The sequence below is a fragment of the Bemisia tabaci genome, chromosome 2 (assembly GCF_918797505.1).
Source record: "Bemisia tabaci chromosome 2, PGI_BMITA_v3".
Lineage (NCBI taxonomy): Eukaryota > Metazoa > Arthropoda > Insecta > Hemiptera > Aleyrodidae > Bemisia > Bemisia tabaci.
This window is the reverse complement of record NC_092794.1, coordinates 16,960,158-16,983,504: the sequence shown is the minus strand read 5'-3', so window position 1 is coordinate 16,983,504 and position 23,347 is coordinate 16,960,158. Positions and strand designations below refer to the sequence as shown.

The 23,347-nt window shown below is 36.5% G+C and overlaps 2 protein-coding genes and 1 long non-coding RNA gene across 15 annotated transcripts in view; 2 read left to right on the top strand and 1 right to left on the bottom strand.

The window, feature by feature from the left end:
* The window catches only part of sls (sallimus), a 277,774-nt gene extending 267,992 nt beyond the window's left edge, over positions 1-9,782 (top strand). For 11 of the 13 annotated variants that reach the window (XM_072296789.1, XM_072296788.1, XM_072296792.1 and 8 more), the window contains 8 exons: positions 77-231; positions 934-1,078; positions 1,835-2,182; positions 3,333-3,437; positions 4,211-4,417; positions 4,997-5,202; positions 5,937-6,036; positions 8,031-9,782. In XM_072296789.1, coding sequence (XP_072152890.1) covers positions 77-231; positions 934-1,078; positions 1,835-2,182; positions 3,333-3,437; positions 4,211-4,417; positions 4,997-5,202; positions 5,937-6,036; positions 8,031-8,233 — 1,469 coding nt within the window. In that variant the 3' untranslated portion in view covers positions 8,234-9,782. Of the gene's footprint in view, positions 1-76; positions 232-933; positions 1,079-1,834; positions 2,183-3,332; positions 3,438-4,210; positions 4,418-4,996; positions 5,203-5,936; positions 6,037-6,336; positions 6,408-8,030 lie in introns of all 13 variants that reach the window. The other 2 variants (XR_011899246.1, XM_072296790.1) reach the window with 2 other exon arrangements.
* Positions 9,783-14,036: 4,254 nt separating this feature from the next.
* LOC109030482 (mitochondrial fission process protein 1) lies at positions 14,037-19,745 on the top strand. The gene is made up of 3 exons (XM_019041466.2): positions 14,037-14,232; positions 17,506-17,633; positions 18,054-19,745. The coding sequence occupies exons 1-3, from the start codon at positions 14,172-14,174 to the stop codon at positions 18,360-18,362; spliced, it is 498 nt and encodes a 165-aa protein (XP_018897011.2). The 5' UTR covers positions 14,037-14,171; the 3' UTR covers positions 18,363-19,745.
* Positions 19,011-20,974, bottom strand: LOC140224007 (uncharacterized). Its single transcript, XR_011899245.1, has 2 exons — positions 20,829-20,974; positions 19,011-19,207 (listed from the first exon to the last, which is right to left on the bottom strand). It is a non-coding gene; the product is annotated as an uncharacterized lncRNA (long non-coding RNA).
* Between the last annotated feature and the right edge of the window lie 2,373 nt (positions 20,975-23,347).

The following is a 23,347-nucleotide window of genomic DNA, read 5'->3' as shown; positions in this document are numbered from 1 at the left end:
CAGCTTAGAAAGTATTTGGTTGTTAACTTTTATCATAAAGTGTTTTTAAAAAAACATGAATTTTTCGTTTTTACAGATAAACCATCACCTCCACAAGGTCCGCTGGATGTCACTGATATTTCAGATACCGCAATGACGATTTCCTGGCAGCCCCCGAAAAAGAGTGGTGGCACTGTCATAATAGACTATACTGTAGAAATGAAAGAATCAAATAGTAACAGTTGGCGGAAGGTAATACTTCAGTTCATTTTTAAGTTATACCCTGTCCAAGGCAAAGTTGAATTTGTGGAATAAGAAAGCTTGAAACCGTAATACTTATGTGGATTCTTTTAGTTTTAGCCTTTGATGAGGAAATTAAACACAATTTAAGTCTATCAGTGTATCAACAGCTTTCAGAGATATATTACAGGCTAAAATAATTTATTATTTCCATCATAGTAAGACCCTTCTGTAACTTTAGTTCCCGATAGAATAGTTTTGTTTAATCTTTCACTTGTTACATTGGCAAGGAATTTTGCAAAGCCTAATTTTTCTTGGAAAATTTTAAAAAGTTAGAATTTTAGAATTCCATCCAGTCTTATACAAAATTTAAAAATTTTCCAGAGCGTTCTCGTGGTATAACATTCTGTTAAAGTATTCATAAGTCAACAAAAATTATTATCATAAATACTTACACTGTTACCTTCAAAGTGTATAGCCTAGGGGACCATTTTTAAGGTTTTAGAAGGTCTGAAAAAGAAATAGAAATTTCCGTATAAAAACGGAACAAAAAAAGGGAGGGGAAAAAAAATAAGAAATTACAAAGTAACCTAGGTATAAGCGGAAGACCTGTAATCAATTTTAATCGTTCATTACTCCAAAGTCATTTCTAGAAAATAAGCCAAATCATTTTTTCATCCTAAAACTGATTCTTTTTCTCATTTAATCTGAAAGGTTGGAGTCACCAGTGAGAGACATCTACGCATTGAAGATTTGAAGAAAGATGAATCCTACGATTTCAGGATAACTGCAAGAAATCGTATCGGCGAGAGTGTGCCATATGTCGCAGAAGAATCTATTATTGCTGGTAGAGAAATAAGTGAGTATTTCTGGTTTTACTTTCCTCTCTCCCCTTTGCTTTATTGCAACTTTTGTGTGTAGAGTGGCTCTATCGTTTTCAATTCTTAGACTTCATTTACTTTAAATGCCACTTCTTTGCATTTAATCATATTTTACTTATGAGATATTGAAATTATGGAGTGAAATCAAATTACATCGACTGCTCCAAAATGTCTTCCAAATAAGTCTTGTCCCTCTCTACTTTCTGTTTCACTGAAATCGTGTGGATCTTTCAATTTGAATTCATTGGAAAATTTGCAAGTGTTCAAAAGTATATTAATGTAATTATTAATTATTGTTAATGACTAAAAACGTGAATATCTTTGATTTTTTTAATTCAATTACTATTAAAAATTTTTTGACAGGATGGGCAAATATGCATTCTGTGTTTTCCACCCTTTTACAACTTATTTCTTCAAAAGAAAATCAATTAATCACTCCTACTTTTAGTGCTACTCAGTACTACCGAATTATCTTAATCAGAGATAAGAAAAGAAACTTGTAAAAGATAACAAACTCGTTGGCACATATTTTTCACTTTTTTGAGATGAAATACAATTTTATCTTGCAAATTCTCCATTGTGTGAAAAGAAAATTAGCTTTTCAATCTGCTACTTCATTTTCCACCAAAAATGCTTGCGAAACTTTTCTCCAGCTTTGTATTATTTTGATGCCCTACTTCATTCTTGCTTTACGCAGTTTTTTGCTTATTGCTTTGCTTTTCACTGCTAACTAGACTTTAGAGCGGAAGCCCAGTTAACGATCAGAATCCCAGCCAAGCGGCAGATCAGCCAACCTGCAGAGGAATCATCTACTCCAGTTGCTTCAGCTCCTACTTCAGTTGCTTCAGCTCCTACTTCTGCTTTAGCCTCTGCCCCAGCTGTAGCCCCTGTAGCTCCAGCATCGACCCCTAGACCAACTAGACCTAGAATGACTGATTCACCCCCAAAGACAATCCTCAGCTTCAAAAATGCCCGAGGCCCCGCGCCAGAGGCAGGAGCAGAGTTTGAAGAGGAAGTCTCAGGTCTTGGTTTCTCCAAGCATCCTATCCCACCCCTACCAAAAATTCTCCCAACAGGTCCAGGTATGAATCAATGAGGCTTGTCCTTCCTCACTTTGGTCTTATTCTAATTATCATAATTTTTGTCAAAAATGATCAAAATACCGATCAATGACTAAAGTGCAAAACCACATATCTCTCTTCGCGACGTTGCCGACCTCCTGGCATCCATTTTTTCTTTGTAAAATTAGTCAACGCAAAATGAATGAACGTGAAAATTTCCTTAATTTTTGTTTCTGTGAGCACAATATTCTGTATAAAATTCAAGCCATCAAGTTTGTTTGTTTCTCTTCGAAAAAATATAACAAAAGCGGAAATATTGAACATCGCAATTGAAATACGTGGTTTCGCACTTTTGTCATAGCAATGTGTCTTTCAGCGTAACTCTTGCTGTGTATTGTCGGGTATACACTGGCTCAACATCAAACACCTGCAGGTGTTCACAAAGCTTTATTAGGCATCAAATCAGTGCATGTACATATATAAAGTCCACAGTTTGCATGTCACAGGAAAGAATTAATTCTTTTCCTGTTTTTTCTTCTTTCTTTTTTTCTTTTTTTTTTAACAGAATTATCTCTGGGACTGCCTGAAAATTAGTCTTATAGAATTTGTGTCGCAGTTGAAAGTTGAAATCTAATTATGTGTTAATAGAGTAAATGCTGACTTTGATGGAGGCCCTTGGATTTGTGAAAGTAGTTTATATTTATGCCACTATTAATTACAGACTGTCTCTGAGCTATTCAATGTGTAATACTTATATTGCTATTTGCATCAAGAAGAATTGATTTAGAAATTTTCCCTAGAAACCACAATTTTTTGTCTTCTGAAGTGTGAAAACGTAGAGTTTTGGGCAACAGTCAAGACTGTTGCTTTTGTCTCTCCTCAGTCAAGTGGTGCATCAATAGGTTTCAAGTTACAAACTCTCAAAGTAGTGTTGACAAGCTTACAACTTTAGCAAGAAAATTATGATATTTAAGTTTTTATTAATTTGCCAATGAATTATTATTAGCAGCCTTCATATGTACATAAATTTGTTTAATTGTTTATAATATTCTCTCTTGCTAGGATTTCTTGATATTGAAGCCTGCAGTATTTTCTTACATTGGTTTCAAATTGTTGATTTCTATTCTTTTTAATGCATGTGAATATTCAATTTTTTTCTTCAACATTTCAGCTGTTCCCTCTGCTCCCACTGCATTGGAAGTCACCAACATCTCTAGTAAGAGTGTCTCTTTGAGATGGAAACAACCAGAATTCTTAGGAAATACTGAATTAACAGGTAGGGCAGAAGTTTAATTTGCCTTTTTCTACACAAACTGCACTGAGATCAAAAAAACGGAAAAAGACAGAAAAAAAAATTCCCCCTGAAAGATGAAGTACTTATCCAAATGAATAAGTTTTACAAGATACATTACAATAAGTCAAGATCAATTTTACGCGAGTAATACTTATTACTCCTGATCCAAAACACCAGAAAAACAATGCAACATTGCAATTGGCCCTGTCTTTGTAAAATATCATGCGTTGAATTGCTGAAAAATACTTTTTCCAGTAAAAGGTTCGATTTCTAATGCTCATCCTCCGCAAGAGATCGTTAGAAACATCATATGAAAAAAGCTGGAAATTTAGCTGGAGCAGAATTTCTCAGTATTCTGGGCATAGTTCTCTGTGCAAAACCTTCATTCAATTATTTGATTAATGAATTTATTCATTAATGATCCTCAACAATAACTACTTTCTGTCTTTCAGACTTGATTTACCACTTGCTTTCCTATACTAAGGAATCAGCACCAAAATGGAATCTTTGCGTTCAAATTTTTAAGAGATGCTTGCTTCACAAATAATCATTTTTTTACTCTGCCTTAAACAACAGAGAAGATAGTTCTTGTCAAAAATGAGTGAAAATATTCTATTCAGTAGCTAAATTATTTTTTAAACATATATTTCAATTTGACTCAAGGCTAAAAATTACCCCATTCGTCCACCTCTATTTGCCCTAAAAGTTTCCATGTTTGTTTTCTCATTAAAATCATATTTTTTTTCCCCAACAAGGTTACGTTATAGAGATGCAAGATTCAGCCCAACTAAGGATCAAAATCCGATGGGAGAAAGTTGTCACATTAGAACCATACATCATGGAATATACCATTGAGAATCTCAAAGAGAAATCCTCCTTCTTCTTCCGCGTTCTAGCAGAGAACAAAGTCGGACTAAGTCCTCCAGCGTCAACTGATGTGATCGCCTTGAAAACCTCAGCAAGTGAGTTCACAAAGTTTGAAACCACTTTTATTTTTTGCTAAAAGTTTTTTGTTGAAGCTAAATTACAGTGTGAAGCTCACATGAATGAGTTTTGTTTGTGACAAAGAAGTTAAAACTTTATAATGAAGCTGGGATTTTAGACTTATTTTGTTTGTTGCCATAAGCAACATCAGTGCCATTAGGGTGTGAAGTCTCGCACTTTCCAAGACTGATGTCACCAGAAAGAGTCTCATCGAAAGTGTCCTCCGCATGGAACTGTACAGTTGCCATTTCTGTTATTGGGTAATACCTGTCAGTTTTCCAGGTCATTATCACTCTTCCAAGTTTAATGTGGGGTGATGTCAGATCAATGCTAACTGTCAACAATTAATTATGTATCTGATCACTGGTCCTCTTACTTTGTCGTCGTTGTTGTTTTTTTTTTTTCAAGTTTAAGCTTGCCTTTGTTGATAAATTTCTGTTTGGAATCTATTTATTTGCACTCAACTACAGGAAAGTAGGTTCCTGTTTTTTGTATTATGTTCTCATCGGTATGTAGGCTTCAGAGAAGGAACATAACTGTTGTGTTGTTTGTTACAGCTATTCCGTCCCCTCCAACTGCACCCCTGGAGACAAGAGTCATCACTGCAAACTCAGTGGTCCTTGCTTGGGGCATTCCGGAAACAGATGGTGGCTCTCCAGTCAAAGGTTACGTCATTGCCATCAAAGACAAATCTAAGAAAATGTGGATGGAAGTTGGAAAGGTCAAGGCTGATGTCCAGAAACTGACGGTTAAGGACTTACAAGTGAGTTTAGTCACTATTTTTTTCCTTATAAATGAAATCATTGACACAATCTGCATCAGACCCTTTACTGTAAATACGGACCACTTCATCAATCAAGATTATTGTCAAGGGGCTAGTCTGATCTGAAGAGAGTAGGTACAATGAAACCTTGATATAACATTTCTCAGCAGACTGGCAAAGTTCATTTTTAAATCGAGATCATTTTTATACCAAAACTTTGTAAAAGTGAAAGCCTAACGTTATTGGAAGCTAACGCCTAAGGTTTTTGCGGGGTTCTGGCCGAAAGCACCAGTGGCCATCTCTTGCTGTATTTGTTGCTCAACCTAGTATCATGAAAGAAAAAATGGTCAGTCTGTTGACCAAAAAATTTGACTTACAAGATTTTAAAACTTCATGAAATGTTATGAATATTGCTTGAGCGCATGTGAAACTATGGCATGTAACTGCCTTGGGTTAGCAAGATATATCGTCCAGGTAGGGAGCCTTTTAAGTAAAATGGTGGTGTACAATTTTAAAATTTTAAATCCGAAAATAAAAATTTATTTGAAGGCTTGATGATGTCATAGCTCTTCCCTTTTCTTGAACCAAATAATTTGGAACATTCTTGATGTAATATTTATAATTGTGAACTTGAGTTCAATGCAAATAGTACAAACCAAAACATTTTTTTAATTCATTTATAGTAAGTATATACCTCTAAAATACTTAATGATAAATTTTTCTGTTTGCTTCAGGAGAATCACGAATACATGATCCGAATTTTCGCTCGAAATGAAGTGGGTCTAAGTGAACCTCTCGAATCCGAAGAACCGCTAAAAATGCAACGACCATCAGGTAGGCTAAATTTAAATTTACAATGTAAAAAGTCTTCCATTATGTTATTTTTTTCCATCGTTAATGGATCAGCTCTTCCGTCTCATGGTTTTACTCTAAAATAATGAGAGGAAGATACTGTACCTTGTATGAGAAGTAAAGTACTGTAATGAGTACTTTAAATGTATAATGTTCAGAAAAGTTCTCTCAAACTTTTTTGAGAAGTTTTTTGAGTGATAAACTTTTCTCTTTTTTTTTCTCCACTCGAAATTTAATATTCAATTTGACAGTTGGTCTTGACGATTTGATTTTTTATTTCAGTTGACACAGGGGCAAAGTGAAGAAGTTGAATAGTCTAGTTGGTCAATTATATTTTACCTAGTCATAATTTAGTAAGCTCAATCTTTTTAAGCATCGGTGATAGCCAGTGCACATATTCATGTCTCCCTTGTTGATCGATCTGTTGTTTTGAATCACTGAGCACAGTGTCGGCAGAAGAATGTATGATTTTCCAACGTAGGAAGTAGTTTTTTTTTTAGCACGATCTAGAGAGGGAGGAATTAGAGGATGTGTGAATGGTGCAAGATCAATTTTTTACGTGAGATGTCAGAAGCATTTTCTCGAAAGGGATAACTGAGCACCAAATCTATGTTCCGTTTGGAATGAGAAAATTGTTTTTTCCTTTGGATGTATCATGTTTTCATATTAGCAACATTTATAACAAGAATAATACTAACTTAAGTGACATTTTAGTCCTGAGGCCGGCACTGTTCGCTCATTGTCTTCTGTACAGGTCTTGATATAAATTCATCCCCTAAATCGACGAGAAAAGAGTATTCACTCTGAAATTTTCCACTCCCGGATGTATCTGTTTCTTAACACTTACCGCACCGTTCATTTATAGAGTTGACTCACTGAAAGTGTAAATTTTCCTGTACGAAACCTCTAAAGTGTATATCTCTATAATTTATAACCAAAATTCTTTTTTTACGGAACTTTGGAAAATTAAATCAACTAATCATTTTTTACAAAGTGAGGAATGGATCAAATCTTCTCTTCCATAAAATAGCGGAAATAACCAATTTTTGCCATGTAATTCACTAATCAGCACATTTTTTGGGATTAAAACTTTTGAGGCATGAAAAATTAATATGTACTTACCTTCCTCCTAAACTAAAAGTTAGTAGATACCAACCATTTCCGAGCACATGTAAATTAACGTTGGGTGCCTCTCCCTCTGTAAATAGATTCTGTGTCTAGGTTCAGAAACACACTTTAAGTTACTTAACCTGTGATTTTTATTTACATCGTAGAGTCATATCTTTTTCCATAATTGTTCAAGCTTTATTGTAGCTTTAATATTCCTCCGTTAACACAATTTTTTCATTTGGTGATGATATTAGAATGACGATTGGGGGGAGGGGGGCATTTTACCATCACATATGAATTTTCCTCTCAGAAATACTGCGTTGAAATCTCCAAAACAGGGTGGTAGAAAGTAATTTCCCCATTTCTACTCATTATTTAAGAATTTATTCTTTTGTTTCTTTGGTGGGCCTTGATCTTAGTCGTTAACTTTTACATTGATATTTTGAAGTAGGACAAAACGATAAATGGTATATAAAGATTTTTGAAAAATACTCATATTTAACCATTCAGTCAACTTTAATAGTCAATCATTATTTAAAAAATGTTGGGTAAAAGGGAGCATAATTGGCATGTGAATGCCCGTAGGATGAATGGTCTGTATCAAGTGGTCTTGGTCATATACGTAGATGACAATAAAACCGCTGTCCCTATCCAATCAGCACTACTTAAGTGTGTGTCATATGTCTGCAGCCATGAAATTTTAGTATCCTCTTTAAATTTACATAAGTTTATCTGAGATTTTAAATTAACTTCAAAGTACTCACATTTTCCAAGAAGGTTATGCTAGCTGCTCGCTGTGGTGAGCAATAATATTAAAAAAGTTGCTCATGAAATAAAAATGTCTTTTTTGCTTTGTCCTTTAACAGGAGCTGAAGACGCAGATGTGGAAGAGATCTCGGGCATTGAAAAGGATACGCCATCGCTCAGTTTTAGCACAGAGACAACTACATCATGGCTTCGGGAAGCAAATATGGACGCAGACATCAGGACTTATGCTCGGGGCTCACTCCTGCGTAGGAGTGAATATTTCTTCCGCATTTGGTATTATGCTCGACAGCTGTTTAAATAAGAGTAATTCTAAGGTCCTCACTCCCTTTTCCCAAAACTCCTTCATTTTTTCTGAAGAATATATTCCTGCCCCTATTCCACTATATTCGTAATTAGATTACTATCCATTGCCTCTCCGTAAGAGTATATTATTGAAAAATATTTTTTTGCTCAAAAAATGTTTTTGGTTGCAACTCTAAGGCCAGCTTGAACAGTAAGATTCCCTTACTGGTTTAAGAGTTCTTGAATAGAACGATATTATTTTTGAAGTAGATGAGAACATAAAGAGAATTACAGAGGATAGAAAAATGGGGAACCTCGTCACAAAATTTTGTAAGAGAAAACTTCTGTACAGCTCCCAATTTAGGGTGCTAGTACAAAGTAAGCATTAAAAATAAAACTATTGCAACATGTTCTTCTTTCTTTGTATTTCCCTGCTCCAAGTTCAAACTAGAGACTTTAAAGTTGCTCATCGATCATCCTACTTGTATTTTGCACTGGCTAATGAGAGCGTCAAAAAAGGCATTAACTGAGCCCCTTTAAAGCTTCAAGGTTGAATTTGAAGAAGAGCTTGAAGATTTAACTTGAAGTAAAACGAAGTGAATTTTGACCATCTATTTTGAATCACAAGTAAGAATCTAAGGAATACCATTACATTTTCCTCTGGTTATTTTTCAAAAATTGTACGAGGAAAATCATTTTCTTCTCATTTTTTTATCCTCTGGCCTATCCTAGATCATCTTAATTTTATAAACTAAAATGTTCAATTCTTATGAATTTTAATGAAGAGTTACCAATTATAGATACATATTATTTTTAGATATTCCTTTAAAATTTTAAGCAACTTCCTGATTCACTTATTTATCATCTTCAATGCATGAAATGGCCAAAATTGTTTCGTCATTTGTCCATTATGACGGTTCAAAAAGTGTGCACAGAGATTCTGGTTTTTTTTTCTGTATTAATTTTCCCTGGATTAATACATAAAAAAAAACTTTTGCTCCCTGGAAATTCACTTTTTATTGGAATGCTTTGAATCTTAGAGGATTTATATATTTTACTTGATGATATGAATTTTCACTTAAAAAATTTTCCTCCTGAGATCATTGTAGTTAAAATTGCTGCTGCTGCTGCCAAGTCGGAATAAAAATGAAGATCAGAAATCGGGTACACACAAAAAGAGAACTCTTTCTTTCATTTCAGGTGTGAATTTTTTTTGTCTTGAATTCATTGACTCATCTAAAAAAATAACTGGCCCTAACAATGTTACTTTTTTGTCTAGTGTTTCCAATATATTTTTGAACGGTCGGTCTTAAGTCTTTAAAATGTAGTCCTAGAATTTTTCAAACATAGCTATATTTTATGCGTACATGAATTGAACATTTTGAAATTTATCTACTTCCTTGTTGATTGACGCATTCAAGTTAATTTCTGAGAACACTTATTTGTAAAACTTGATGCTTTTGGGCATTCAATGATGAGTGCCTTAAAAATTTGTTAATACTTAATTTATTCCTGTAAATTATTTTTATTTGTTAAGTTTAAAAATACATGTGATTTTGAATGTTGAATTCAAGTTTTGGTTACTTTTACCTTTTGTCCATTTGCCCTTTAAAAACTGTCACTTAAGTAGCTCAATGACAGAATCTGCCTCTATCTGCTCTCCTGAAACTAACATTTTACTGGCCTAAGTTTCCTTAAGGAGTATTAGATTTTATAAGAAGCATTAAAGCTCTTCCAAAAAAAAAAAGTATTGAGGCGCCAAGATCCAGTGAAATGTAATTGTCTCAATCGCTCAATATCAATGAGTAATGATAATCTATACTAAGAAAATTTTCTTGTCTGATATTGACTAAGCCCAGTCTTCATAATATAAAAAAAGCAATCCAGCATCTTGCAATAAGGGCATTAAGAAAAAGCTAATTTCTGTCTATCTAAGGATCCTAATCAAATATTTTTTCAGAAAAAGCAAATCTAAGGGAAATTTCCTCAAAGAATGATAGCATTGCCTCATCAATAACTTTCAAATACCACAGCCATTCAACAAAATAAGGCTGTAAGTCAAAATTTTGACTGAGATGTATTATCATATACATATATTCTCAATTAGTTATCACATTTGAACTGTCCAATTGCTTCTTGCATTATCTATGAAGCCAATGAGCAACCGCCAGAATTGGAGGCTCTCATGTTGAACTGTAATCAAGCTTGTTCCATTTATAATGACCCAATAAGTCCAATTTTTGGGTCTGAAAAGACCTCCTTTTTCTCCTCCTACCTATAGCAAGAAAATTGACAGGTGTCAAAGGGACTAACTTTTTAAGGGCAAAATCGAAAGTTCTTCGATGGGGCTGGAATGAAGTAGTCCCCCTGGAAATGATGCACTGAGTCCGATTTTCTAGTCAGAAATGCTCAACAAGTTCATTGGATCTCACCATCAACGCACATCGGTATGCGATCAAAACAGTCAAAAACACCCGATTTTATGCCTCGAACTAGGTAGGATTCGACGACACTAATCTCGTGTCTCTAGAAACTAATCTTTGGGTCAAAATCAAAAGTTCTTCGACCGGGCCGTAATAAAGATTGTCATCTTTTAAATGAACCGAGGAGTCCGATTTTCTGGTATGTAAAGCTTTATAAGAGCCTATTAAGAGTCCGCTGGTTCGCGCATTCGGTGGACTTTCAAAAAGGTCAAAAAGCCTCGTTTATGACCGTCTCTCGGCTGAGAAAGTTCCGGGGAGCCTTGGTACTATACGATCAATTCTAGATCTCGAACTACGTAGTCTTGAAGCAAAAACAATGTGACATAAATGTACCCAAAAACGACTTGCAGATGGTGAGTCTAAAGTACGTGTGAACTTAAAATCGCGAAAAGTCAAAATCTTAGCTGATCCTAATTTCGAGATATCGCATTTTGAAATTTTCACAGTAAATTCTAGTTTTCTACTGATTTTGATTCGCTTTTTTTATTTATTTGTCCATTGAATCGGTGTTGATCGGTTCACGTTTTTATTTTACGCTCGAATCATGTCGATCGAATACATGCAGACCTCTCGTTACATACAGACTACCTATCATACACTTTTTTTTAACTGAGCAATTCGCCTTCTGCCGCGTCTGCAGCAATTGTTGTTACGAGTATGTTGTGCGTGCTGAAGGCGGTTAATGAGCAAAAGTAGAGCGCCCTGTTGGAGAACAACAGAAGTGAAATTGGATGAATCGCTCAATTCCTACTTCGTTCGTTCTCCGACAGACTGCGCCACTTGCACACATAAAACGCCTTCAGAGAGTCGAGTATGTAATGAGTTGAGATCAGCGCGCACAACATACTCGCAACAACAATTGCTGCAGACGCAGTTGAAGGCGACTTGCTTGCGCACATAAAACGCCTTCAGACAGTCGAGTATGTAATGAGTTGAGATCAGCGCGCACAACATACTCGTAACAACAATTGCTGCAGACACAGTTGAAGGCGACTTGCTTGCGCACATAAAACGCCTTCAGAGAGTCGAGTATGTAATGAGTTGAGATCAGCGCGCACAACATACTCGTAACAACAATTGCTGCAGACACAGTTGAAGGCGACTTGCTTGCGCACATAAAACGCCTTCAGAGAGTCGAGTATGTAATGAGTTGAGATCAGCGCGCACAACATACTCGTAACAACAATTGCTGCAGACACAGTTGAAGGCGACTTGCTTGCGCACATAAAACGCCTTCAGAGAGTCGAGTATGTAATGAGTTGAGATCAGCGCGCACAACATACTCAACAACAATTGCTGCAGACGCAGTTGAAGGCGACTTGCTTGCGCACATAAAACGCCTTCAGAGAGTCGAGTATGTAATGAGTTGAGATCAGCGCGCACAACATACTCATAACAACAATTGCTGCAGACGCAGCTGAAGACGAATTGTTCAGTTGAAAAAGAGTATGATAGGTAGTCTGCATGTACCGAGAGTGTAAGTATGTATTCGATCGACAAGATTCGAACGAAGAGTAAAAACGTGAACCGATCAACACCGATTCAATGGACAAATAAATAAATAAAGCGAATCAAAATCGGTAGAAACTTGCCTTTACTTTGAAAATTTTAAAATGCGATATCTCAAAAGCAGGATCAGCCCAGGGCCGGATTAAGGGGGTGGCCACATGAGCCGCGGCCCATGGTGGCAAATCTATAGAGGGTGGCAAATTTTGCAATTTTTTTAAATGTAGGTAGGTATATAAAAAAAATTCGGATTTAGAAAAAAAATTACAAACGAGAAAAGGCGACAAAATCTCTAATTTTCTGAGAGGATAGTAATTTCTACATTTGTCGTCTTTCAGTGATACAAGAGACAGCACCTTTAATTAGTCGAGTTAAGAGAGAAACCAAACATGCAATTTGGTCAGGATCGGCGCGACTTACCTAGAGAGAAATAATGACGAGGACTTGAGATGAAAAGGAGAAGCCCTCGGCGCGGTGATCGGCATGTAAGTAACACATATTAGCGCCTACAAGACTGCACGAATACTTCACGCATTGCATCAAACAGAGCGTGCAGCAGCGGTCGGCGTGAAACGCATAGAGCATAAAAAACTGCATGAATACTTCACGCATTGCGTCAAACACAGTGCGGTCTGCGAGGCGCGGCGGCGGAAGTTAAAATCATTAATCCACATTTATGTTTGTTCTTTCATAATTTTTTCGTTAATTTTTTATGAATGGAAGGCCTTGTCCACACAGAGATAGGTTTACGAAACTTAACTTTTAAGTACCGTGTGTAACTTTTAAGTAACTAAAGTACCGTGAACTTTTGCTAGTATAGTGTTGACAGGGCTTTCCCTAAAAATGTGTTCAACTCGTGTAAACGCGTCTTATGCACCCCTCCCCCGCTGGCACGTTCATTTGATGGTTTTCATAGATGTTTCAAAACGAATGAGAAGGGAGCGGCAAAATACTAGCGGCCCATGGGCGGCAAGTAGGTAAATCCGGCCCTGGATTAGCCAAGATTTTGACTTTTCGCGATTTTAAGTCCACAAGTATAAACTCACCCCCTGTAAATCGTTTTTTGGGTACACTTTTGTCGCATTTTTTTGCTTCAAGACCCCTGTGCATAAGTTTCGACGATAATCTGAAATTTTTCTTCCCGTCCGAAAAGTCGAGAAAAATCTTGCATGGACTGGAATTTGGGGGTCGAGATCGGAAGTGCTCCGATCTGGGTGAAACCATAAACTGGACCTCTGTAATATGACCCAATGAGTCCGATTTCTGGTCTAAAAAGCTTCACGAGTCTAGATCGAGGAGTCACCTGAACTAAAATTAAAGCAGGTATCTCGACACTACGCCTGCTCTGAAGATTAAAATTTTTCAAGGGACAAGGAAAATCACACAGGATCGAGACAGAAAAGTTCCTACTATTCGTGACCTCAGGACCGATGCACACCGGTGGAAGTTTGAGTTTTCGCGCCAATATCCAGATCTACCAATCGGACACCTCCGTTTATTAATCAAGCAGGTTCACATCGTCGCGGGCTCGGCGCAAGTCAGCCGCGGCGAAAGGTCACAACAGATTGCACTGCGAGCAAAAGATCCATTGAGCCAATTGAGTTCCAACAGCTGATGCAGTTTGAATCTGTTGGTGCCAGTGCACCATAGAGAAAAAAAAGGAGGTGTTTGCATTTCGGGCATCTTGGAATATTTTGATGACTTGATGACGTAGGTGGGTACAGCTGGGTACAGGGACGTCCCCTCCACACTGTACCCACCTACGTCATCAAGTCATCAAAAAATTCCAAGATGCCCGAAATGCAAACACCTCCTTTTTTTTCTCTATGCCAGTGCACGATGCTCGGAACTGCTTCATGTCGGCAACGATTTTACACGGTGCCTTTATCAGTGGCAGTAGGTCATATTCAAGTGATCGCCCAACTCGTGTTGCGCTCGATTTCGAGATCGTGTTGAACTTTCAGCCTCATGTCATCAAATGCGGAAACCGAAAAGGACTTGTTCAGAGATACCCCAGTTAGATTTCTAGGTGGGTTTATGTTCTACTTTGTGTTTTACCTGTAAAAAATCCCCCTTAAAAATTGTTAAACATTCTCTGCCTCTTTTGGATTATAGCCTCCTAATTGTAATTGCAATCGTAAGTTAAAAGGTATTAAATTAGGTACGTAGGTACATACTTATTTATTTCGATTTAAAATACTGACCTTTCAAACACAGTATGACTGGTTGACCTTAATTCCAGGACGAGAGCCGCTGATCCTAATCTGGACTCTATGATCCTGAATCTAATCTGGAATCATTTTCTTTAAAGATATTAGGTATACTACTTAGTAAGTTTTATAACGTATTTTGATGCATATTGTGCGCATTAGCAGTGTCTCTGAACTTAGGGTCATTCATCACAAGGGTGGCTCAAAATTCAGTGACGCATTTCTCGCACTTCCCCCCCCCCCCCCCCGTTATTGTGACGCTTTTTAACGTAATCTCGAACCCTTCATTAATAAGTACGTGACGCTTGACGCCCAATATTGTGGTTAACTGTTGAGCACAAACCTAAAATTTGCAGTATTTTTTTATGCCATATTCGTGTGTTTTCTTTAAGAGGGTTATGTAAGATTCATGCAACACCCCCCCCCCCCCTTACTCGGTGTGATGTGACTAGGGAGCGTTCATGAATGTTTATCAGCGATTATGTGCTTTAGAAATTTTACACGTACATTAACGTCAAAAGTAGGTACCTACTGCTGTGCTAAGGAAAACACGCCGTATGGTTTGGAGGTTGCCGAAGTTCCTCCGATAAGATGTTTATTTTTGAGAGAATAGTTTCGAATATTATTTCTTGAAACTAGATAAATTAGATCTATTCTCAAGTAAAATGCTCTGGCAAATTTGAGGAAAAATATTCATAGCAATCCCCGAAAATTCATATTTTATTAAAGGAAATTAGGCAACGCCTAAAGGCTCATAGGTACGGCATTCTTCCATTAGCATGGCAGAGTAGTTTCAAAAAGGCGAAAAAAATGGGAAAAAAAAGCTGATTCATCTAAGTATCCCTGGTAAAAATTGGTGATAGGAGCTGCGTTTCAAAATACCATAGGAGTTCTTATAGCAGACTGAAGAAGGCGATAGAAAATTATGTAGCTGGCTGTAGAAAGTGGAAAAAATCATACGGCTGGGCTACAAGAAACGATAAAAAATTATACAGTCGGGCTATAGTTCCTATCGCCGGGCTTTACACTTTATCGCCTGGCTGTTGCTTTTTCGCCATCGGCTATAAAAGGCTATAAGAAATTGTGTAGAAATTCGTGTGCTTTGTAAATCCTTAAGTTTGTACGGAATCACCTTAATATTTACAAAACGCACATTATATTTTCCTTTACTTTATATATTTTTTTCATCAATTAAAATGAGAATAATCCATTAAGAGTGTGCAAACATTTCAAAGTCATAAGTTGAAAAACGCTGACTCCACGAGATTAAATATTAGAGCCTAACACAAAGCGGAGCGGCAACGCACTGGCGCCTACAAACCTAACAGGGATACTTCACGCATTGCGCAATGCGTGAAGTATCCCTGTTAGGTTTGTAGGCGCCAATGCGCCAATGCCAGCCCGCCGCGCCGCGCTGCAGCGTATCACGGCGCTTGAAGCAACTATTTCACGCCAGAGGTATTGCACAGTATCATACGAAATTGAAGGCGCTCCAACATATTAGGAATGGCAGGCATCCTTCAAAAGTACGGAGCTTTCCTCGCAAAATAAATGAAGATACTACGGCCCAAAAAGAGAACGGTCGTAGTCCAAAAACTCACTACGTCCTGGCGTCCGTAATTAGTAACGTTTAGCATACACTTTATCTCCAGGCTGTTGCTTTAATCGCCATCGGCTATAAAAGGCTATAAGAAATTGTGTTGCCGGCTAAAGAAGCTATTGGAAATCTTACAGCCGGCTGTAGGTCTATGGTATTTTGGAGCACAGATTCTACTGCCAATTTTTATACCAGGGTAGGTTAAAGGAAACTCTAAAAATTATCCTCAGATTCCTAAATTTTGAGATTTCGAGGACTAGCCATTAATGCACTTTCTGGAAAATCGTCGATGTCGCGATAAAACTCAGTGACAGTTTACTTCTTCGACGCAAAGCGCAACACTGGAATTAAGTTAACGCCTCGGTCAGTATCGCATGCGACGGACACTTAACAAAATTCTTCATAACACCAGGATGCAATCATTCGAGATCCACGACTGTCCGTGTTGCATATACACCGATATGAAGGCGTTTAGACCTTCCATGCAACAACTGTCATTACCCGCGGCGGGCCGCCGCCGGGCTGCACTGTGTGAGGATCCGTGACAGAGCGCTGCTTTCATTCTCCTTTCATATACTACTCGGGCGCAAATAGTTGATCTATAATTTATTCATGATCAGTATAGGCAGGTATCGTCAGTTCCGTGTTATCAAAACAGAGGCACAAAAGATACTCACATCCTATGCCTGAGTGCAACTATTCGTGCCTAAGAGATACCTCTCTAATATAGACGAAAAAAAATAGAATGTAGGATGAGAAATAAAATTTAGAATGAGAAATAGAATTTAGAATGAGAAATAGAATGTATATTGAGAAATAGAATGTCGTAGTATAAAGCAATCTGTCAGTTTTGATCATCGTAGTTCGCAGTCTACGCCCGCGGACAAATATGTGAGTAAGCACCTAGAGAGTTGAAACGCCTTCACTTCCGAGCGTATGCAACACGGACATCCGCAGAGCTCGAATAGTTGCATCCAGGCGTTGTAACGTTGTGGTGATTCGTCGCATGCGTTATACTGAGGGCACTTTTCTTGTTTCTCTAACTTCTTAACTTAGTTCCAGCGTTGCGTATTGTATCAATAAATTAAACTATTACTGAATTTTATCGTGACATTATCTGTTTCCCGAAAAATGCTCTTCAAGGTTTAAATGTATCACGACGCAGAGCACGAAAAATGCTCTAAGTAAAGGTTTAAATGTATCACAACGCACTTTTATGAAAGTGCACCACAGGAAATGACATGAATGCCCAGAGACTGATACCATCATTTAGGTATTTAGCTGAGTAAACGAAAGAGCAAAATTCTTCCTTCAGCACTTTCTCACTCACATAAGTATAAGTCTTTGCAGATGGAAACTATTAAAAATCTCGCGGAATAATAACTTCTAGAATTGAATTCTAGATTCTTCTAAGAATATTACTCAGTTGTATCAATTACGTTCGGTCCTTCGACTGTTAATTACACACACGGATGCCTTATTTTGACATTTTCAGGCTATGCAAATGAAGTTGGAGAAGCATTCCGAGGTATCATCAGTAATCGAGCGGTCAATTTCACATATGGAATTGCATCAACCTATGTGGCAGCAGATGCTATTCATAAGGCCACCGAGACTCATTCGGTGGGTAATGAGTTGACTTTTGCAAAAAAAAAAAAAAAGAAAAAAAAATTGTTTTTCATTTAAGAATGTAGGCATATTAATCTTGATTTGGTGAACAAGGTTCTCTTTTTATATTCAGTTTAGATGGAGCACTGCCGAAAATTTTCAGGAATTACAGACCTATTTGAATTTTCGATGCTCCTTTTTCTAATTACTATGATAATTTGTTTTAGATCATCTTGTTTCAAACTCATGAGCACCATTGGATTAAAAAGAGTGCATTAAGTTGGAAAAAAGAGCATGACTGCAAATTAAAGCTCTAAAATAAATACATTTCGCAGTTCCTGACTAACCAAAACATCAATTTTCACAGCGTAATTGTAGAACGATTTTCTGAGGCAATTTCTCCTGATTCACCTAATTTTTTTTAAAAATTTTCAGAACTCTACGGAGAATGGACGCATCAAAAAGACCTTCCTAGTATTCTGTGATGTGCTATTATGGCAAGCTTTTGCATCTGTGATAATCCCTGGTCTGCTCATCAACCGTGTTTGTTATGCAGCACGATACTGCCTGCGTAATGTGCAAACAAAACGGGTCGACAAGCAATATCTTGTTAGTGCAATAGGGTTAGCTACTATTCCGTTCATTGTTCAACCAATTGACAGAACCGTTGATCATGCAATGGACACAGCCGTAAGACCACATTTACAACGTTTTCATTTTGATCCAGAAGATGCACCTGATTAGATGTACAGTGCATCACTTACTTATAAATGTGATACTATCAGCAGCTTTTGCTTTGCTTAGAAAATTGTATTGAAACCTGATTTTTCAACACTGAGCTGTCTTTTGAGCTTTGTAATCTCTAGATGCCATTAGGGCACTGGGCACTGGGCAATGCCTTTTGAAAACATTTTACATTTTAAAAAGACTATTAAATAGTACTCAAAAACTCTTTTTCAGTATACTTGAAGTGGAATTTACAAGAGATAAAATTTAAGGAAAAGTGTTAAAAAACTCTTAAAAAGTATGTGGTAATACCTATTTTGGAGGAGACTTTTACATACAGTTCACAAAGAGTCAACATTTTATTTTGAAAAATAGCCAATAGGGTTTCCTGAAACTGACATTTTAACAATTTTTATAAGAGTTCTTGAAAATTGCTCATTAAAAGTTATTGCTATTAGGGTGGATTTTCATGAGACTGAAAAAAAGTTTAGGGCATATTCTATTTTTAAAACAAAGGAACGCAAAAGGATATTGAAGGAATTAAATTTAAAACTGATTTAAGTTGTACAAAAACTTTTGATCGAACATCAAAACAACTCGTTTGAAATACACTAAACGGTGTGCCTGTTGTTCTAAAATGCTTTGGTTGATAATAAAAATCAAGAAACGCCTTACATCTAGGTATTTAATGATCTTGCATAAAGTTCATGACGTTTATAGACTGATTTGATTCCTTGTGATTTAGATAAAAATATCTTTTTCAAAATTAGGTCTATGCCCATTCAGAGACACAGTTCCTTCATCGCCTACTTTGAAATGTAACCAGAGAACCTTCCAAGATTTATTGAATCGCTCCACACCTGCTGGAAAAAAGTAAAAAAATAAAAAAAAATAAATCTTAGATTAGCATTAATGTTTCTGAATTTTTAGAGGCATTGGCATTGAAAAATAAAAGAAAAATCCAAGAACAACTGACTTGCTAAGAAAACAAGGGAAAACAATCTGTGAGGACTTATATTTAGTGATCAACTTGGAAATAGCTGTTTGTCTCACAAGTTTCATCATTATGTCTGTGAATGTTGTGCCTTTGATGAAGTAGAAAGTGTTCGGTTGATTCCTGAGAGTCCTAAAAATGACGAGTGCCTAATATAATAAGCTGAAGTTTACAACAAAATTGTGCAAATATTCCTTCAGAGCCAAGCACCAGATACCTTCATGCTGAGTTGACCATCGATCATTGCGTTAGTATTGCATCGCAATATTACGTTTTGTTTCTCAAAGAAAAAGAAAAAAATATATAGACTTTTTTTTAATCCTGCCACTCATTGATCTTCAGACACTCATGCATTTCATTATGTGATCGTATAATTGAAATACAAATAAAAAAGCTATTATTGTTTAGAGTAATTTTTTCTATCAAAAAACCTTTGGTTTTAGTTGGCCTTAGACTGATCTACACATACATTCCAAAAACTTGAGAGTACTTGTGTCAGGGAACCCAAGAATTGCCTGCCCTAGATGTCTGTGTCTAATTCATTACGTACAAATCTCATCTCATCATCCTAAACCAAATAACAGCACACATTTTTATCTGATGTCTAAATCCATGTACCTATTTACATGGATGTAAAAATAAATAAATTTTATAAATATTTAAAGGTGCATTCTTATGAGATTACTATTTTCACTTCATTTTTTAATGAAGGACCTTGACCACTTTATCTGAACCAAAGTCATCAGGAAGGAAACAAGTCGAATCACAATGAAACTGAGAAAAAGAGATTAAAGTTTTATTTTGCATGAGAGCACAGAACTAAGACTTAATGCTAAATGCAAAGATTTAAGGTTACTCCCAAAATTCAAAATACATTTTTTCCCCCTCCCACTCATTAATCTTTAATGGAAGAAAATATACAATCAATGGCGCTCTGGCATGCCACAGTGATTTGCAATTGAAGTATTTTTTCTTGAGCTAAATTTCCTCAAGAAACTTCGAAAGTGCCAATGGTTTTTTCTAAGCCAAAACCCCAAACTCAAAAAAAGCTCTCAAAGTTGAGGCGGTAAATGAAGGGATCACCTATGTTATGGTGAGAGCTCACATTGACATCCAGCCAAACTCTCCAAAAAAGTACTTAAATTGCAAATCTCTGCGGCATACTGGAGTTCACTTAATAGCACTTAAAGCTCCTCCCAACTCATTTTTTTTTCAATGTGGATTGGTTTTCTTGGTCCAATTTGGTTCAATTCCTAGGATTTTCCTTGATTCAATCGTGAGAATACAAAAATTCATCCATGATACTCGTTGACTGGGAGCACGTGCTTACCAAGTGAAGAGTTGGCAATTCCTTTCAAACAAGGATTCCAGATTCAACCTCTCCATTTATAGAAAAATAATTAGTTTAAAAACTATTTTTCTATAATGGAGGTTTAGAATCACACAGTTTTAATTCAATTTTTAGAGCTAAAGCATTTACGAATACTCACTGGATTGATTTGCTTGAAGCCGATTTTAACATACTCAGCAACGGCAGTAAAGAGTTGGTCATTGGCATTGAAATAATGGGAGGAGGCTATAGTCATCTTGGAGCACAAGCATTTCTCCAAACGGTGAATTCCATTTTTCCTTGTGCCTGAATAATGACAAAGTAATGGCAATAAATAAAAAAAAGTGAGAAAAGTGATAAAAAATAAATGTAAGCTGAAAAAAAAATCACCTAAATAAGTGCTATATAGCAAGTTCATTAAATACAGAACATAAAGAAGGAAAAATTTATAAAAAAAAAAGTAAGGCAAAAAGATTGCCTGAACAGTAAGTTTCATTATTTTATACCTATACGCATAAGGAAATATATTAGATTCAGTAAAAAAAGTATGTGCCAGGCATACTCTCAACTTTAGAACAAGTTCGAGGCTTTGAAAAACAATCGATGGTTCACTGAAGAACTCAACGGTATTGAGAACACATTTCCCGTTTCCACGCATGCTCACCTCCTAGCACAGTGGTGGATGACATAGAAATTTCTGGGTCTCCTCCGTACAGAGTGATAGAAACAACGATGTTAATGTTATTTTAATCCTCAATTTTTAGCTTCAATTTGGTGTTTCAGTTCTTAATCAACCAGTTTCACCGGAAACTCAAATTTGTTATTTGTTAATCGCCATCCGCAGTGCATTCTTATCACTCAGCACGTGATGGACTGATTAGTTCTTCTGTAGTAGCCCACAATAATACTGACTTGATCCGAACATATTGACAAATTAGTACAAATTAATACATTGCTTGTAGATTGTCTGAAGACTGTAAGCATAATTTCACAAGGTAACAGAGAGGGGAATCAGGGCAGGGTCTGGAATCTGACATCGTGTTTGAAAGTTAACACATGAGGGGCTTGGAGGACAAGGCGCATGAGTGCAATTTTTGCTATTTGGAGCAATACGTGTTTGAAGTTTCGATCCTTATGGTGGAAAGAAAGTTTAAACTGATTATTTCATGCTTAAAAATTGGAATTTGGGAGCGAATTTTTCAAAAAATATGCCCTAAGACTAGTCTTACTTGAAATAATTAATATCTCAATTTTTTCAAAAACTGCACTTTCCTATGCATCTTGTCCTCCAAGCCCCTCCGTTTTGAAGATGGAGATTTTCATAAAAAATTGGATTTGCTGGTTGTTCAAAATTAGTATTATTTAAAAAAAAAAATACCAAATCAAAACTGAAAAAATAAGGATCGAAATACATTCAGTGTCTAACCTCCCAGCACCCGTCAAAAGTATAATTAGGAAAATTCAGGAGGGTCTCGGTAAAAAAAAGTTTTCCTCCAAATCTCACAACCAATTTTCAAAAACTTGAGCTTATTTAGAGTTCAAAGTATGCCAGCCACATAACAATATACCAATTGATTTATTCCTTCTGCTATGGGAGCTATAAAATTGGAAAACTTGCTTACTTTTTGGATGACCTTAAACTCTCTTTTCAAAAATCTAACTAAAAATATATGGGAGTCTGAGGATGTCCATTGTCCATATACTGTTTTGCAAAAGATTAGCCATGGCTGCGTTGGTCTTTTTTTAGGATTTCAGGGCTGAGGCGAAGTGTTGGATAATCTTTGGCAAAGGACAAAGAAAGTCAAAATGATTCGTCTATTGACAACTTGAAGCCTGCCGTAAAATTAAGAAATCCCGATTGGACAGTATATTAAACTTGAAGGTGGAGTAAATTAAGATCTCATAATTATTATTTATGAAAAACATAATTTGGCATATGGCCGACAAAAGAATAGTAGAATCATTGACTAAATAAATAAGATAGAAAGGTATATACCATTTTACTACATGCAATACATTCTTTGATAAAATTCACTCTTTCTCCAACATCTTCAATTCCATGGCGAGAAATGCCTTCATATTTGGGTCAGAGATTTTAGTCAAGATAATGTCCCTCGCTTTTTCGTTACTTCCATGGAAGACAGTCTGGAGTTCCTTGGCATACTCAATCCAAACGCAGTTGGCACAGCCAGACATGCAGCAATTTGTTGGCTCCTCTGGAAGTTCCAGTTGGGAGAACAATTCCATTTTGCGTTTTTCTTCACTGCTCCCTTCTTCCTCATTTTTACAATATTGCCTTATGCTTTGCGGATGTAAAAGCTGCTGAAGTGAGCGAGGAGATGATTTCCTCAGCACAGTGTAAAGTAACATAACCTGGCAGTGACACATTCCCTCTCATCATTCTGGAAAAAAATTAATTTTTCATTCAAATCAAATTGTGACACCAAGATATAATTATTATTGATCGCTAACCTGAGGAGACTTGTAAATCAGTTTGCAAAGTAGCAGGCTTCTCATCATACAAAACTTTTCGATGGCAAATTCATGGATGTGAATTTTTTTGATCTTCCGTGATTTTCATCTTTTCTTTAAAGATATTTGGACCGTGTTGAGCAGAAAGGAATCAAGCCACATCAACTACTGCCAAATTTAACTGGGCAATCTAATATTTTACATGAA

Excerpts from the sequence above, each read along its gene's own strand:
- LOC109030482 (XM_019041466.2), top strand. The coding sequence starts at position 14,172 with ATGTCATCAAATGCGGAAACCGAAAAGGACTTGTTCAGAGATACCCCA. Across the intron at positions 14,233-17,505 it reads TACCCCAGTTAGATTTCTAG|GCTATGCAAATGAAGTTGGA; the intron begins GTGGGTTTATGT and ends TGACATTTTCAG. Across the intron at positions 17,634-18,053 it reads AGGCCACCGAGACTCATTCG|AACTCTACGGAGAATGGACG; the intron begins GTGGGTAATGAG and ends AAAAATTTTCAG.